This window comes from Myxine glutinosa, chromosome 10 (assembly GCF_964187855.1).
Source record: "Myxine glutinosa chromosome 10, kmMyxGlut1.1, whole genome shotgun sequence".
NCBI classification, from domain to species: domain Eukaryota; kingdom Metazoa; phylum Chordata; class Myxini; order Myxiniformes; family Myxinidae; genus Myxine; species Myxine glutinosa.
Window position 1 is genome coordinate 44,362,477 of NC_136270.1, and position 13,569 is coordinate 44,376,045.

Sequence of the window (13,569 nt, forward strand, 5' to 3'; positions counted from 1 at the left end):
TCATCTCACAATGTTCAGACATACATGGCATCAGACATACATGGCGGCGGCCATCTTGGATTTTGACATGGCGACCCAATTTTCAATAGCGTTCTTCCTTATGCCGAGATACACGCACACACCAGATTAGAAGTTGGTACTTCACTTATTTTTCAACATATTCATCTCACAAGGTTCAGACATACATGGCGGCGGCCATCTTGGATTTTGACGTGGGTTGCACCCACACACCAAATTCGAATGCGGTCCTTCGCTTACGCACGCACGCAAACACGCACGCCCGGTCGGACGGACACACGGACCGAGGGGAAAACCATAGTCCCCCTTTCGCTCCGCTGTCGACGGGGGACAATTACATCCACTGCACTCACCTGTAAACGTGTGCGAATAAGTGCTGCAGGGTAGGCAGTCGCTCGAATTGACATAGTCATCAATATTCCAAAAGTGTAAAACTTCCGCTTATCGAGGTCATCCCATTCGATGATGCGGATATTACGCCCATCTGCATCCATCACTCGGCTGACGTGGTCTAGTGATGACAACATCCAACTTAGACTTAAACAATACAACAGAATATGTATCACAGAGAATCCTTGATCAAATGTACATTCTCATCCCAACAAGGCGAGTGCGGTTTCTGAAGTATATTTAACAAAAATACAGTACAGTCCCGGAAAGCCATATATTAAGGGCATCATGTGGTATTCTCGACCTGCTGGTTTGCAACAACTATTTCTGTTTGCAACAACTATTTCTGTTTGCCTCATCCAAAGCTTTCAATCCAAAGTTTGTGAACTTAAAATCCAATTCGATGCATAGGATATTTGTCATTTTACAAAAAAAAAATTAATACTGCTACCGAAGCTGAATAATCTACAATGTGGTTCTGCTTACCATCAACTTGTTCATGTCATGTGGACATTACGGATACATGCCGTGGTATCTATTAAATAAATGTAGACCTTTGGGCTGATACTTTTCCCAAATCCTGGGCAGTCCTTTATCATGCATACTTTGTGTAAAAAGGAAAACTTCGAGAGAACATTTAGAATTGAACTCTCTAATAACGTTTGAAGCCAGGTGATGTACAGACAAGATGATCCGAGTTATACTGGCTTCCCCAGTCTAACGATTTCAAGAAGGTGTAGGTATAGTCTGTGTACAACAAGAGCAGGCTTTCGACAGTTCGAAACGATACGGTGTGTACCCTGGTTAGAATAGGTACACCGTATCCCTGCATGTCGTAAGAGGCAACTAAGAGGGTTGGTGTCAGGAAGGGCATCCGGCCATAAAAACATTGCCTCAAAAAGAGAACCATGACAATTACAACTACATATTATGGGCAGGGTACAGCCCGAAGTGGAGATCGGTTTCTGAGGTTTGGAACATGGAATGTAGGGACAATGACAGGGAGATCAGGAGAAGTGGTGGAAGTATTGGTCAGAAGAAGAGTGGACATATGTTGTGTGCAAGAGACGAGATGGAAGGGAAGTGGTGTGAGAATGGTGAAGGGTAGGCAGGGACAGAAATACAAATTTGTGTGGCAAGAATGCCCGGAGGGCGTGAATGGTGTTGGTGTCCTGTTTTCTGAGGAGTTTGTAGACAGTGTGGTGAGTGTGACAAGAGTGAGTGATAGGTTGATGATGGTGAAAATGATGATTGGAAAGCTCTTGGTGAATGTCATCTCGGGATATGCTCCACAGGTTGGTCGGAGCGATGAAGAGAAGGACAAGTTCTGGTGTGCGATAGAGAACCTGATGGAAAACGTGAAAGATGAGGAAGTTGTTGTGCGAGGAGGATACCTAAATGGACATGTGGGAAGGGGTATGGACGGTTTTGAGGGAGTTCATGGGGGTTACGGATATGGTGTGAGAAATGGAGAAGATGAAAGGATTTTCGAGTTTGCTGATGGTGCTGATTTGTTGATTTGTAATACTCAGTTCCAGAAAGGGGATAATAAGCTTGTTACATACACGTCAGGTGGGTCGACGACAACCGTTGACGACCTGATGGTGCGTAGGCGAGATAGGGGGCACCTCCGGGACAAAGGTGATCCCGGGGGAGGAGGCTGTTTCACAGCACCACTTGGTTGTCTGCGACATAAGGGTGAAAGGTGCGAGGAGAGCTCGGCAGGTGAAGTACCAACCGAGAATGAAGGTGTGGAGGTTGAAAGAGGTGACAGTGAGGGAGGCATTAAAAGAGAGGCTGAGTAGGGTAGAGGATGATGTGGTTGAGCTTGAACGTGGTTGGATGTCAATGAAAGATAGTCTGTTGGGAGCCGTTGGTGAGGTATGTGGATGGACAAAAGGACCACCGAGGCACTCGGAAACATGGTGATGGGATGATGAAGTTGGAAAGAGGATTGACGAGAAGAGGAAGAAGTTCAATGAGTGGCAGAAGGCGAAGGATACGGGAGCAGAAAAAGCAGAGCATGAAAGTTATAAGGCAGCCAAGAAGGCTGCAAAGAAAGATGTAGCAAAGGCCCAGGAGACATGTAGGAAAATGTTCGGAGAACGCTTGGATTCGGAAGAGGGTCAGAGAGCAGTATTCAGGATTGCAAAGCAGATAGCGAAAGAGAGGTGTGATGTGATGGGGGTGAGTTGTTTGAAGGATGAAGTGGGACAAATCGTTGTGGACCCAGATGGAATTAAAGGAAGATGGAAAAGATATATGGAAATGCTGTTGAATACAGAGAATGAATGGGATGGCAACATGGAGAGTAACCCAGTTTTAGGACCGGCAGAGAAGATAACTGAGAAGGAAGTTGAGAAAGCGATAAAAGCAATGAAGAGTAGAAAAGCGGGAGGGCCGACGGGAGTTGTGGGAGATATGTTGAAGGCAGCAGGAAGTTGGGGTGTGAAGAGAATGGCAGAGATCTGTAATCTGGTGGTGAAAGAAGGCCGCATTCCAGTGGATTGGGAACTGAGTACCCTCGTCCCTCTATACAAGGGGAAAGGTGACCCTCTGGAGTGTGGCTCGTACCGAGCGATAAAGTTATTGGAGCATGGAATGAAGGTATTGGAAAGGGTGTTAGAGAGGAGAATAAGGAAGAAGGTGAAGATCGACGAAATGCAGTTTGGATTTATGCCAGGAAGAGGAACGACAGACGCGCTCTTTATTGTGAGGCAGTTGCAGGAGAAGTACATGGAGAAGAGGAAGAAGTTGTTTCTTGGGTTTGTTGAGCTGGAGAAAGCATTCGATCGGCTTCCACGCGAAGTATTGACATGGGCATTGAGGAAGTTAGAAGTGGAGGAATGGTTGATCAGAGTTGTGATGGCAATGTACAAAAGAGCGCGCACAGCTGTAAGGACGAAGGACGGGAACAGTGGTGAGTTTGAGGTGAAGGTGTGAGTGCATCAGGGGTCGGTACTAAGTCCACTACTATTTGTAGCTGTGATGGAGATGCTGGCTCAGAACGTAAAGGAGGGTTTACCGTGGGAGTTGTTGTATGCAGATGCTCTGGTGTTGATTGCGGAAAGTATGGATGGACGAAAGGAAAAGATGAACAAGTGGAAGGAATGTATGGAGACAAAAGGTCTGAACGTGAATATAGGAAAGACGAAGGATGGCAAGTGGTAAAGCATGTGGTGAGGTGGAAAGAACTGGAAAGTGGCCATGTGCTGTGTGCAGGAAGGGTGTCGGAGTGAACTCCATTCAATGTACAATGTGCGCTGAGTGGGTTCATCAAAAATGTAGTGGTCTGAGAGGGTCATTAACCAGTGTGGCAGCTACATTCAAATGTAAGGTGTGCACAGAGGGAGCTGCAGATGGAGGAAATGTTGAGTTGGATCTTGGAGACGGCGTGAAGCTGGAAGGTGTGAAAACATTTTGCTGCCTCGGAGACATGCTGAATGGAGAAGGTGGATCAGACTCGGCAACGGTTGCTGGAGTGAGATGTGCATGGAAGAAGTTTCGGGAACTGAGTGGCGTGCTGATGAGGAGGGGAGTGTCGTTGAAGCTGAAGGGAAAGGTGTATGCTGCATGTGTGAGAAGTGTTATGATTTATGGGAGCGAGACATGGGTCATGAATGTAGAGCACCAACAAAGGCTGGAAAGGGTGGAAATGCGAATGGTTCGGTGGATGTGCGGAGTATCGTTGAGAGAATGAATGAATGAATGATCGTTTTAAGGCCATTTTCCCCGCTAGAGCGGGGGTTAGCCTTGTGGGCCCCATGACAATCATGGTTCCCTGTTTGAGACAATGTTTTTTTTATGGCCGGATGCCCTTCCTGATGCCAACACTTCGTCACCTCTTACGATGTGCAGGGATACGGTGTACCTATTCTAAACCGGGGTACATACCGTGATCATTCATCCCAGCAAGCTGGTACTCAATTTGCCGACCTCGGAAGGATGACAGGCTGAGTCAACCCCCCTGGCGTTATTTCAGCGATCGATCGGGATTCGAACCCAGGATCCTGGGATCCCAAGCCGGCACCCTAACCGCAAAGCCAACACCAGGCAAATGATGAATTGCGAAAGATGATGGGAATAGAGCCTGTGATTGATGCTGTGAAGAGAAACAGGTTGAGATGGTTTGGTCATGTGTTGAGGAAGGATGAAAGTGACTGGCTGAGAAGAGTGATGGAAATGAATGTAGAAGGAAGTAGAGGACGGGGAAGACCGAGAAAGACTTGGCTGAAGATGGTGGAAGAAGATATGCGGGCAAGGGGGTTAACAAGGAGAGATGCAGAAAATAGGGCAAAATGGAGAAGATTGTCATGGGGACCGCAAGGCTAACCCCCGCTCTAGCAGGGAAAATGGCCTTAAAATGCATGTTGTTGACAAATATTCTGCAAATGTATTTTGTATATTTGTCAAAGAAGACATACGAGGGAACCTCGACGTAGAAATAGGCTACTCTGACCATCACGCCTGTACCATATCCACAGTCTGCACCATGATAACTCGATCTAAACAAGTTAACAATGTGATAGCTGGGGGTATTGAAGAAAGATGGTGGTGGAGGGGAGGGGGGGGGGGGAAAGGGGGAAGGGGCAAGGGGTGTCGAAGGAGGGTGTCGAAGGAGGGTGTCGAAGGAGGATGTCGAAGGAGGGTGTCGAAGGAGGGTGTCGAAGGAGGGTGTCGAAGGAGGATGTCGAAGGAGGGTGTCGAAGGAGGGTGTCGAAGGAGGGTGTCGAAGGAGGGTGTCGAAGGAGGGTGTCGAAGGAGGGTGTCGAAGGAGGGTGTCGAAGGAGGGTGTCGAAGGAGGGTGTCGAAGGAGGGTGTCGAAGGAGGGTGTCGAAGGAGGGTGTCGAAGGAGGGTGTCGAAGGAGGGTGTCGAAGGAGGGTGTCGAAGGAGGGTGTCGAAGGAGGGTGTCGAAGGAGGGTGTCGAAGGAGGGTGTCGAAGGAGGGTGTCGAAGGAGGGTGTCGAAGGAGGGTGTCGAAGGAGGGTGTCGAAGGAGGGTGTCGAAGGAGGGTGTCGAAGGAGGGTGTCGAAGGAGGGTGTCGAAGGAGGGTGTCGAAGGAGGGTGTCGAAGGAGGGTGTCGAAGGAGGGTGTCGAAGGAGGGTGTCGAAGGAGGGTGTCGAAGGAGGGTGTCGAAGGAGGGTGTCGAAGGAGGGTGTCGAAGGAGGGTGTCGAAGGAGGGTGTCGAAGGAGGGTGTCGAAGGAGGGTGTCGAAGGAGGGTGTCGAAGGAGGGTGTCGAAGGAGGGTGTCGAAGGAGGGTGTCGAAGGAGGGTGTCGAAGGAGGGTGTCGAAGGAGGGTGTCGAAGGAGGGTGTCGAAGGAGGGTGTCGAAGGAGGGTGTCGAAGGAGGGTGTCGAAGGAGGGTGTCGAAGGAGGGTGTCGAAGGAGGGTGTCGAAGGAGGGTGTCGAAGGAGGGTGTCGAAGGAGGGTGTCGAAGGAGGGTGTCGAAGGAGGGTGTCGAAGGAGGGTGTCGAAGGAGGGTGTCGAAGGAGGGTGTCGAAGGAGGGTGTCGAAGGAGGGTGTCGAAGGAGGGTGTCGAAGGAGGGTGTCGAAGGAGGGTGTCGAAGGAGGGTGTCGAAGGAGGGTGTCGAAGGAGGGTGTCGAAGGAGGGTGTCGAAGGAGGGTGTCGAAGGAGGGTGTCGAAGGAGGGTGTCGAAGGAGGGTGTCGAAGGAGGGTGTCGAAGGAGGGTGTCGAAGGAGGGTGTCGAAGGAGGGTGTCGAAGGAGGGTGTCGAAGGAGGGTGTCGAAGGAGGGTGTCGAAGGAGGGTGTCGAAGGAGGGTGTCGAAGGAGGGTGTCGAAGGAGGGTGTCGAAGGAGGGTGTCGAAGGAGGGTGTCGAAGGAGGGTGTCGAAGGAGGGTGTCGAAGGAGGTGTCGAAGGAGGGTGTCGAAGGAGGGTGTCGAAGGAGGGTGTCGAAGGAGGTGTCGAAGGAGGGTGTCGAATGAGGGTGTCGAAGGGGGGTGTCGAAGGAGGGTGTCGAAGGCTGTGGTGGGGGTGTCGAAGGACTGTGGTGGGGGTGTCGAAGGACTGTGGTGGGGGTGTCGAAGGACGTGGTGGGGGTGTCGAAGGATGTGGTGGGGGTGTCGAAGGACTGTGGTGGGGGTGTCGAAGGACTGTGGTGGGGGTGTCGAAGGACTGTGGTGGGGGTGTCGAAGGACTGTGGTGGGGGTGTCGAAGGACTGTGGTGGGGGTGTCGAAGGACTGTGGTGGGGGTGTCGAAGGACTGTGGTGGGGGTGTCGAAGGACTGTGGTGGGGGTGTCGAAGGACTGTGGTGGGGGTGTCGAAGGACTGTGGTGGGGGTGTCGAAGGACTGTGGTGGGGGTGTCGAAGGACTGTGGTGGGGGTGTCGAAGGACTGTGGTGGGGGTGTCGAAGGACTGTGGTGGGGGTGTCGAAGGACTGTGGTGGGGGTGTCGAAGGACTGTGGTGGGGGTGTCGAAGGACTGTGGTGGGGGTGTCGAAGGACTGTGGTGGGGGTGTCGAAGGACTGTGGTGGGGGTGTCGAAGGACTGTGGTGGGGGTGTCGAAGGACTGTGGTGGGGGTGTCGAAGGACTGTGGTGGGGGTGTCGAAGGACTGTGGTGGGGGTGTCGAAGGACTGTGGTGGGGGTGTCGAAGGACTGTGGTGGGGGTGTCGAAGGACTGTGGTGGGGGTGTCGAAGGACTGTGGTGGGGGTGTCGAAGGACTGTGGTGGGGGTGTCGAAGGACTGTGGTGGGGGTGTCGAAGGACTGTGGTGGGGGTGTCGAAGGACTGTGGTGGGGGTGTCGAAGGACTGTGGTGGGGGTGTCGAAGGACTGTGGTGGGGGTGTCGAAGGACTGTGGTGGGGGTGTCGAAGGACTGTGGTGGGGGTGTCGAAGGACTGTGGTGGGGGTGTCGAAGGACTGTGGTGGGGGTGTCGAAGGACTGTGGTGGGGGTGTCGAAGGACTGTGGTGGGGGTGTCGAAGGACTGTGGTGGGGGTGTCGAAGGACTGTGGTGGGGGTGTCGAAGGACTGTGGTGGGGGTGTCGAAGGACTGTGGTGGGGGTGTCGAAGGACTGTGGTGGGGGTGTCGAAGGACTGTGGTGGGGGTGTCGAAGGACTGTGGTGGGGGTGTCGAAGGACTGTGGTGGGGGTGTCGAAGGACTGTGGTGGGGGTGTCGAAGGACTGTGGTGGGGGTGTCGAAGGACTGTGGTGGGGGTGTCGAAGGACTGTGGTGGGGGTGTCGAAGGACTGTGGTGGGGGTGTCGAAGGACTGTGGTGGGGGTGTCGAAGGACTGTGGTGGGGGTGTCGAAGGACTGTGGTGGGGGTGTCGAAGGACTGTGGTGGGGGTGTCGAAGGACTGTGGTGGGGGTGTCGAAGGACTGTGGTGGGGGTGTCGAAGGACTGTGGTGGGGGTGTCGAAGGACTGTGGTGGGGGTGTCGAAGGACTGTGGTGGGGGTGTCGAAGGACTGTGGTGGGGGTGTCGAAGGACTGTGGTGGGGGTGTCGAAGGACTGTGGTGGGGGTGTCGAAGGACTGTGGTGGGGGTGTCGAAGGACTGTGGTGGGGGTGTCGAAGGACTGTGGTGGGGGTGTCGAAGGACTGTGGTGGGGGTGTCGAAGGACTGTGGTGGGGGTGTCGAAGGACTGTGGTGGGGGTGTCGAAGGACTGTGGTGGGGGTGTCGAAGGACTGTGGTGGGGGTGTCGAAGGACTGTGGTGGGGGTGTCGAAGGACTGTGGTGGGGGTGTCGAAGGACTGTGGTGGGGGTGTCGAAGGACTGTGGTGGGGGTGTCGAAGGACTGTGGTGGGGGTGTCGAAGGACTGTGGTGGGGGTGTCGAAGGACTGTGGTGGGGGTGTCGAAGGACTGTGGTGGGGGTGTCGAAGGACTGTGGTGGGGGTGTCGAAGGACTGTGGTGGGGGTGTCGAAGGACTGTGGTGGGGGTGTCGAAGGACTGTGGTGGGGGGTGTCGAAGGACTGTGGTGGGGGTGTCGAAGGACTGTGGTGGGGGTGTCGAAGGACTGTGGTGGGGGTGTCGAAGGACTGTGGTGGGGGTGTCGAAGGACTGTGGTGGGGGTGTCGAAGGACTGTGGTGGGGGTGTCGAAGGACTGTGGTGGGGGTGTCGAAGGACTGTGGTGGGGGTGTCGAAGGACTGTGGTGGGGGTGTCGAAGGACTGTGGTGGGGGTGTCGAAGGACTGTGGTGGGGGTGTCGAAGGACTGTGGTGGGGGTGTCGAAGGACTGTGGTGGGGGTGTCGAAGGACTGTGGTGGGGGTGTCGAAGGACTGTGGTGGGGGTGTCGAAGGACTGTGGTGGGGGTGTCGAAGGACTGTGGTGGGGGTGTCGAGGACTGTGGTGGGGGTGTCGGAGGACTGTGGTGGGGGTGTCGAAGGACTGTGGTGGGGTGTCGACTGTGGGGGTGTCGGAGGACTGTGGTGGGGGTGTCGAAGGACTGTGGTGGGGGTGTCGAAGGACTGTGGTGGGGGTGTCGGAGGACTGTGGTGGGGGTGTCGAAGGACTGTGGTGGGGGTGTCGAAGGACTGTGGTGGGGGTGTCGAAGGACTGTGGTGGGGGTGTCGAAGGACTGTGGTGGGGGTGTCGAAGGACTGTGGTGGGGGTGTCGAAGGACTGTGGTGGGGGTGTCGAAGGACTGTGGTGGGGGTGTCGAAGGACTGTGGTGGGGGGACGAGGACTGGGGGGTCGAAGGACTGTGGTGGGGGTGTCGAAGGACTGTGGTGGGGGTGTCGAAGGACTGTGGTGGGGGGTGTCGAAGGACTGTGGTGGGGGTGTCGAAGGACTGTGGTGGGGGTGTCGAAGGACTGTGGTGGGGGTGTCGAAGGACTGTGGTGGGGGGGTGTCGAAGGACTGTGGTGGGGGTGTCGGAGGACTGTGGTGGGGGTGTCGAGGACTGTGGTGGGGGTGTCGAAGGACTGTGGTGGGGGTGTCGAAGGACTGTGGTGGGGGTGTCGGAGGACTGTGGTGGGGGTGTCGAAGGACTGTGGTGGGGGTGTCGAAGGACTGTGGTGGGGGTGTCGAAGGACTGTGGTGGGGGTGTCGAAGGACTGTGGTGGGGGTGTCGAAGGACTGTGGTGGGGGTGTCGAAGGACTGTGGTGGGGGTGTCGAGGACTGTGGTGGGGTGTCGAAGGACTGTGGTGGGGGTGTCGAAGGACTGTGGTGGGGGTGTCGAAGGACTGTGGTGGGGGTGTCGAAGGACTGTGGTGGGGGTGTCGAAGGACTGTGGTGGGGGTGTCGAAGGACTGTGGTGGGGGTGTCGAAGGACTGTGGTGGGGGTGTCGAAGGACTGTGGTGGGGGTGTCGAAGGACTGTGGTGGGGGTGTCGAAGGACTGTGGTGGGGGTGTCGAAGGACTGTGGTGGGGGTGTCGAAGGACTGTGGTGGGGGTGTCGAAGGACTGTGGTGGGGGTGTCGAAGGACTGTGGTGGGGGTGTCGAAGGACTGTGGTGGGGGTGTCGAAGGACTGTGGTGGGGTGTCGAAGGACTGTGGTGGGGGTGTCGAAGGACTGTGGTGGGGGTGTCGAAGGACTGTGGTGGGGGTGTCGAAGGACTGTGGTGGGGGGTGTCGAAGGACTGTGGTGGGGGTGTCGAAGGACTGTGGTGGGGGTGTCGAAGGACTGTGGTGGGGGTGTCGAAGGACTGTGGTGGGGGTGTCGAAGGACTGTGGTGGGGGTGTCGAAGGACTGTGGTGGGGGTGTCGAAGGACTGTGGTGGGGGTGTCGAAGGACTGTGGTGGGGGTGTCGAAGGACTGTGGTGGGGGTGTCGAAGGACTGTGGTGGGGGTGTCGAAGGACTGTGGTGGGGGTGTCGAAGGACTGTGGTGGGGGTGTCGAAGGACTGTGGTGGGGGTGTCGAAGGACTGTGGTGGGGGTGTCGAAGGACTGTGGTGGGGGTGTCGAAGGACTGTGGTGGGGGTGTCGAAGGACTGTGGTGGGGGTGTCGAAGGACTGTGGTGGGGGTGTCGAAGGACTGTGGTGGGGGTGTCGAAGGACTGTGGTGGGGGTGTCGAAGGACTGTGGTGGGGGTGTCGAAGGACTGTGGTGGGGGTGTCGAAGGACTGTGGTGGGGGTGTCGAAGGACTGTGGTGGGGGTGTCGAAGGACTGTGGTGGGGGTGTCGAAGGACTGTGGTGGGGGTGTCGAAGGACTGTGGTGGGGGTGTCGAAGGACTGTGGTGGGGGTGTCGAAGGACTGTGGTGGGGGTGTCGAAGGACTGTGGTGGGGGTGTCGAAGGACTGTGGTGGGGGTGTCGAAGGACTGTGGTGGGGGTGTCGAAGGACTGTGGTGGGGGTGTCGAAGGACTGTGGTGGGGGTGTCGAAGGACTGTGGTGGGGGTGTCGAAGGACTGTGGTGGGGGTGTCGAAGGACTGTGGTGGGGGTGTCGAAGGACTGTGGTGGGGGTGTCGAAGGACTGTGGTGGGGGTGTCGAAGGACTGTGGTGGGGGTGTCGAAGGACTGTGGTGGGGGTGTCGAAGGACTGTGGTGGGGGTGTCGAAGGACTGTGGTGGGGGTGTCGAAGGACTGTGGTGGGGGTGTCGAAGGACTGTGGTGGGGGTGTCGAAGGACTGTGGTGGGGGTGTCGAAGGACTGTGGTGGGGGTGTCGAAGGACTGTGGTGGGGGTGTCGAAGGACTGTGGTGGGGGTGTCGAAGGACTGTGGTGGGGGTGTCGAAGGACTGTGGTGGGGGTGTCGAAGGACTGTGGTGGGGGTGTCGAAGGACTGTGGTGGGGGTGTCGAAGGACTGTGGTGGGGGTGTCGAAGGACTGTGGTGGGGGTGTCGAAGGACTGTGGTGGGGGTGTCGAAGGACTGTGGTGGGGGTGTCGAAGGACTGTGGTGGGGGTGTCGAAGGACTGTGGTGGGGGTGTCGAAGGACTGTGGTGGGGGTGTCGAAGGACTGTGGTGGGGGTGTCGAAGGACTGTGGTGGGGGTGTCGAAGGACTGTGGTGGGGGTGTCGAAGGACTGTGGTGGGGGTGTCGAAGGACTGTGGTGGGGGTGTCGAAGGACTGTGGTGGGGGTGTCGAAGGACTGTGGTGGGGGTGTCGAAGGACTGTGGTGGGGGTGTCGAAGGACTGTGGTGGGGGTGTCGAAGGACTGTGGTGGGGGTGTCGAAGGACTGTGGTGGGGGTGTCGAAGGACTGTGGTGGGGGTGTCGAAGGACTGTGGTGGGGGTGTCGAAGGACTGTGGTGGGGGTGTCGAAGGACTGTGGTGGGGGTGTCGAAGGACTGTGGTGGGGGTGTCGAAGGACTGTGGTGGGGGTGTCGAAGGACTGTGGTGGGGGTGTCGAAGGACTGTGGTGGGGGTGTCGAAGGACTGTGGTGGGGGTGTCGAAGGACTGTGGTGGGGGTGTCGAAGGACTGTGGTGGGGGTGTCGAAGGACTGTGGTGGGGGTGTCGAAGGACTGTGGTGGGGGTGTCGAAGGACTGTGGTGGGGGTGTCGAAGGACTGTGGTGGGGGTGTCGAAGGACTGTGGTGGGGGTGTCGAAGGACTGTGGTGGGGGTGTCGAAGGACTGTGGTGGGGGTGTCGAAGGACTGTGGTGGGGGTGTCGAAGGACTGTGGTGGGGGTGTCGAAGGACTGTGGTGGGGGTGTCGAAGGACTGTGGTGGGGGTGTAGAATGAAGGTGGTGGGGGTGTAGAATGAAGGTGGTGGGGGTGTAGAATGCCAGTTTCGTCGAGCATGTCTGATCTCCTCGACTCCTCCGTCTCTCTCCCATCTCCAATCCCCAATCCCCAAATGTTGAGCATACGTGAGATTAACCAAACTAATGTGACAAAAATCTGACCAATTAAACATTTCGAGACGCACTATGTTGTGAAGGTGTTGAAGGTGCAGGTGGAGAGAAACAAACAAACGAACGAACCTACCACTCGTTATGTGAAGGATTCCTGATGCTCGAACTGACAATTCAAGTCTCCTCAGCATCCACGGAGCTCGAATAGGATTTCCAGGTCGATGACAGGATCCCCATGATCACACCTTCCCATCACCTGGGTTCGGGGTCACCACATCACGGTACTCGTTTGTCGTTTTATTCAACACTTATAATCTCTCACTCGTCACATGGAAACCTAGAAAATCAGAATCCTCAAAAACCGCGTCATCCAGGTGCAGTGAACACCTTGACCAATACAAGGTATACGGAACCCTCGTAACAACTCCCCTGGTTGGTTGATGTACGGGAAGACGAACTGTACGGTATCGGTATTACAATTACAATTGAGGCTGACGTCACTTCCGCGTTAGCTACTCATTAAATCGTTACAAAAGGAACTACGATTTATTTGTATTTATTTTTAGATCTGACAGAGACGTTACACCTACAGTTAAACACCTGAATTAAACTGAGAGATCCACCACTTTTACCTGTAATGACTGATTTGGGTCGCAATTTGTAATGACTTCAGGATGCCAGCGATAACTCGCCCACCCTTCACGAAACACTTCGTGGTATTTTAACGTGGAAGAAAGGACGTCCGAGACGTTCAGATTCCGAGTAAATTTTTTTCTTCAACCCCAACGATAAAACCCCTGCCGGGAAACCCCGTTAACGCGAAGCTAAAGCGTATTCACATATTACGAAACCAAACGGGAAATGACGTCACGACACGACTCCCCTGCTCGTGCGTTCATCGAACGGAAGTTACAAACAAATAAAACATTCTCCATTTCTACATTTTAATTATTAAATCTCGCCTGAACGGGATCTCGTTTTTCGCGTGATTTCGAGGTCCGGGTCTCTGTTATTTTAACTCCACGGATAAATTTACTTCACCAATGTCTTTTACACTCATTGTATATAGGTTTGGGCGCGTGGGGTGAAGCCACCGGACGCCATCTTTGAGCTCCCAATATCGAAATGGATGCAATGTTCAACACTGTCCATCTCTCTCGGGACAGTGTTGTAGGCCTTTTGCAGGTCCGCAAATCCCAATGCCATTTCACCTTACACCTCCAACCTCTTCTCCACCAGCTGTTTCCGCGTGAACATCCCATCTGTCATTCCCCTACCCTTTCTCAACCCCAGCTGCTCTTCTCCGATCTCCATCTCCACACTTTTCCTTATCATCCCGTCCATAACCCTCTCCAATACCTTTATCTTTTATGGCACCACTTAAAGGAGAGTAATGGCGCTGTACTTCCCTGGATCTCGAACATCCCCCTTCCCCTTCCATATCTGCACAAT

At 55.3% G+C, this 13,569-nt stretch overlaps 1 protein-coding gene across 4 annotated transcripts in view; it reads right to left on the minus strand.

The window, feature by feature from the left end:
- Positions 1-12,927, minus strand: part of SLC25A44 (solute carrier family 25 member 44) — a 60,901-nt gene extending 47,974 nt beyond the window's left edge. For 2 of the 4 annotated variants that reach the window (XM_068127586.2, XM_078785598.1), the window contains exons 1-2: positions 12,251-12,626; positions 372-529 (exon numbers count right to left, since the gene is read on the minus strand). In XM_068127586.2, the coding sequence (XP_067983687.2) occupies positions 372-529; positions 12,251-12,308 (216 nt within the window). In that variant the 5' untranslated portion in view covers positions 12,309-12,626. Of the gene's footprint in view, positions 1-371; positions 530-12,250; positions 12,627-12,749 lie in introns of those variants that run through there. The other 2 variants (XM_068127585.2, XM_078785599.1) reach the window with 2 other exon arrangements.
- Positions 12,928-13,569: the final 642 nt, after the last annotated feature.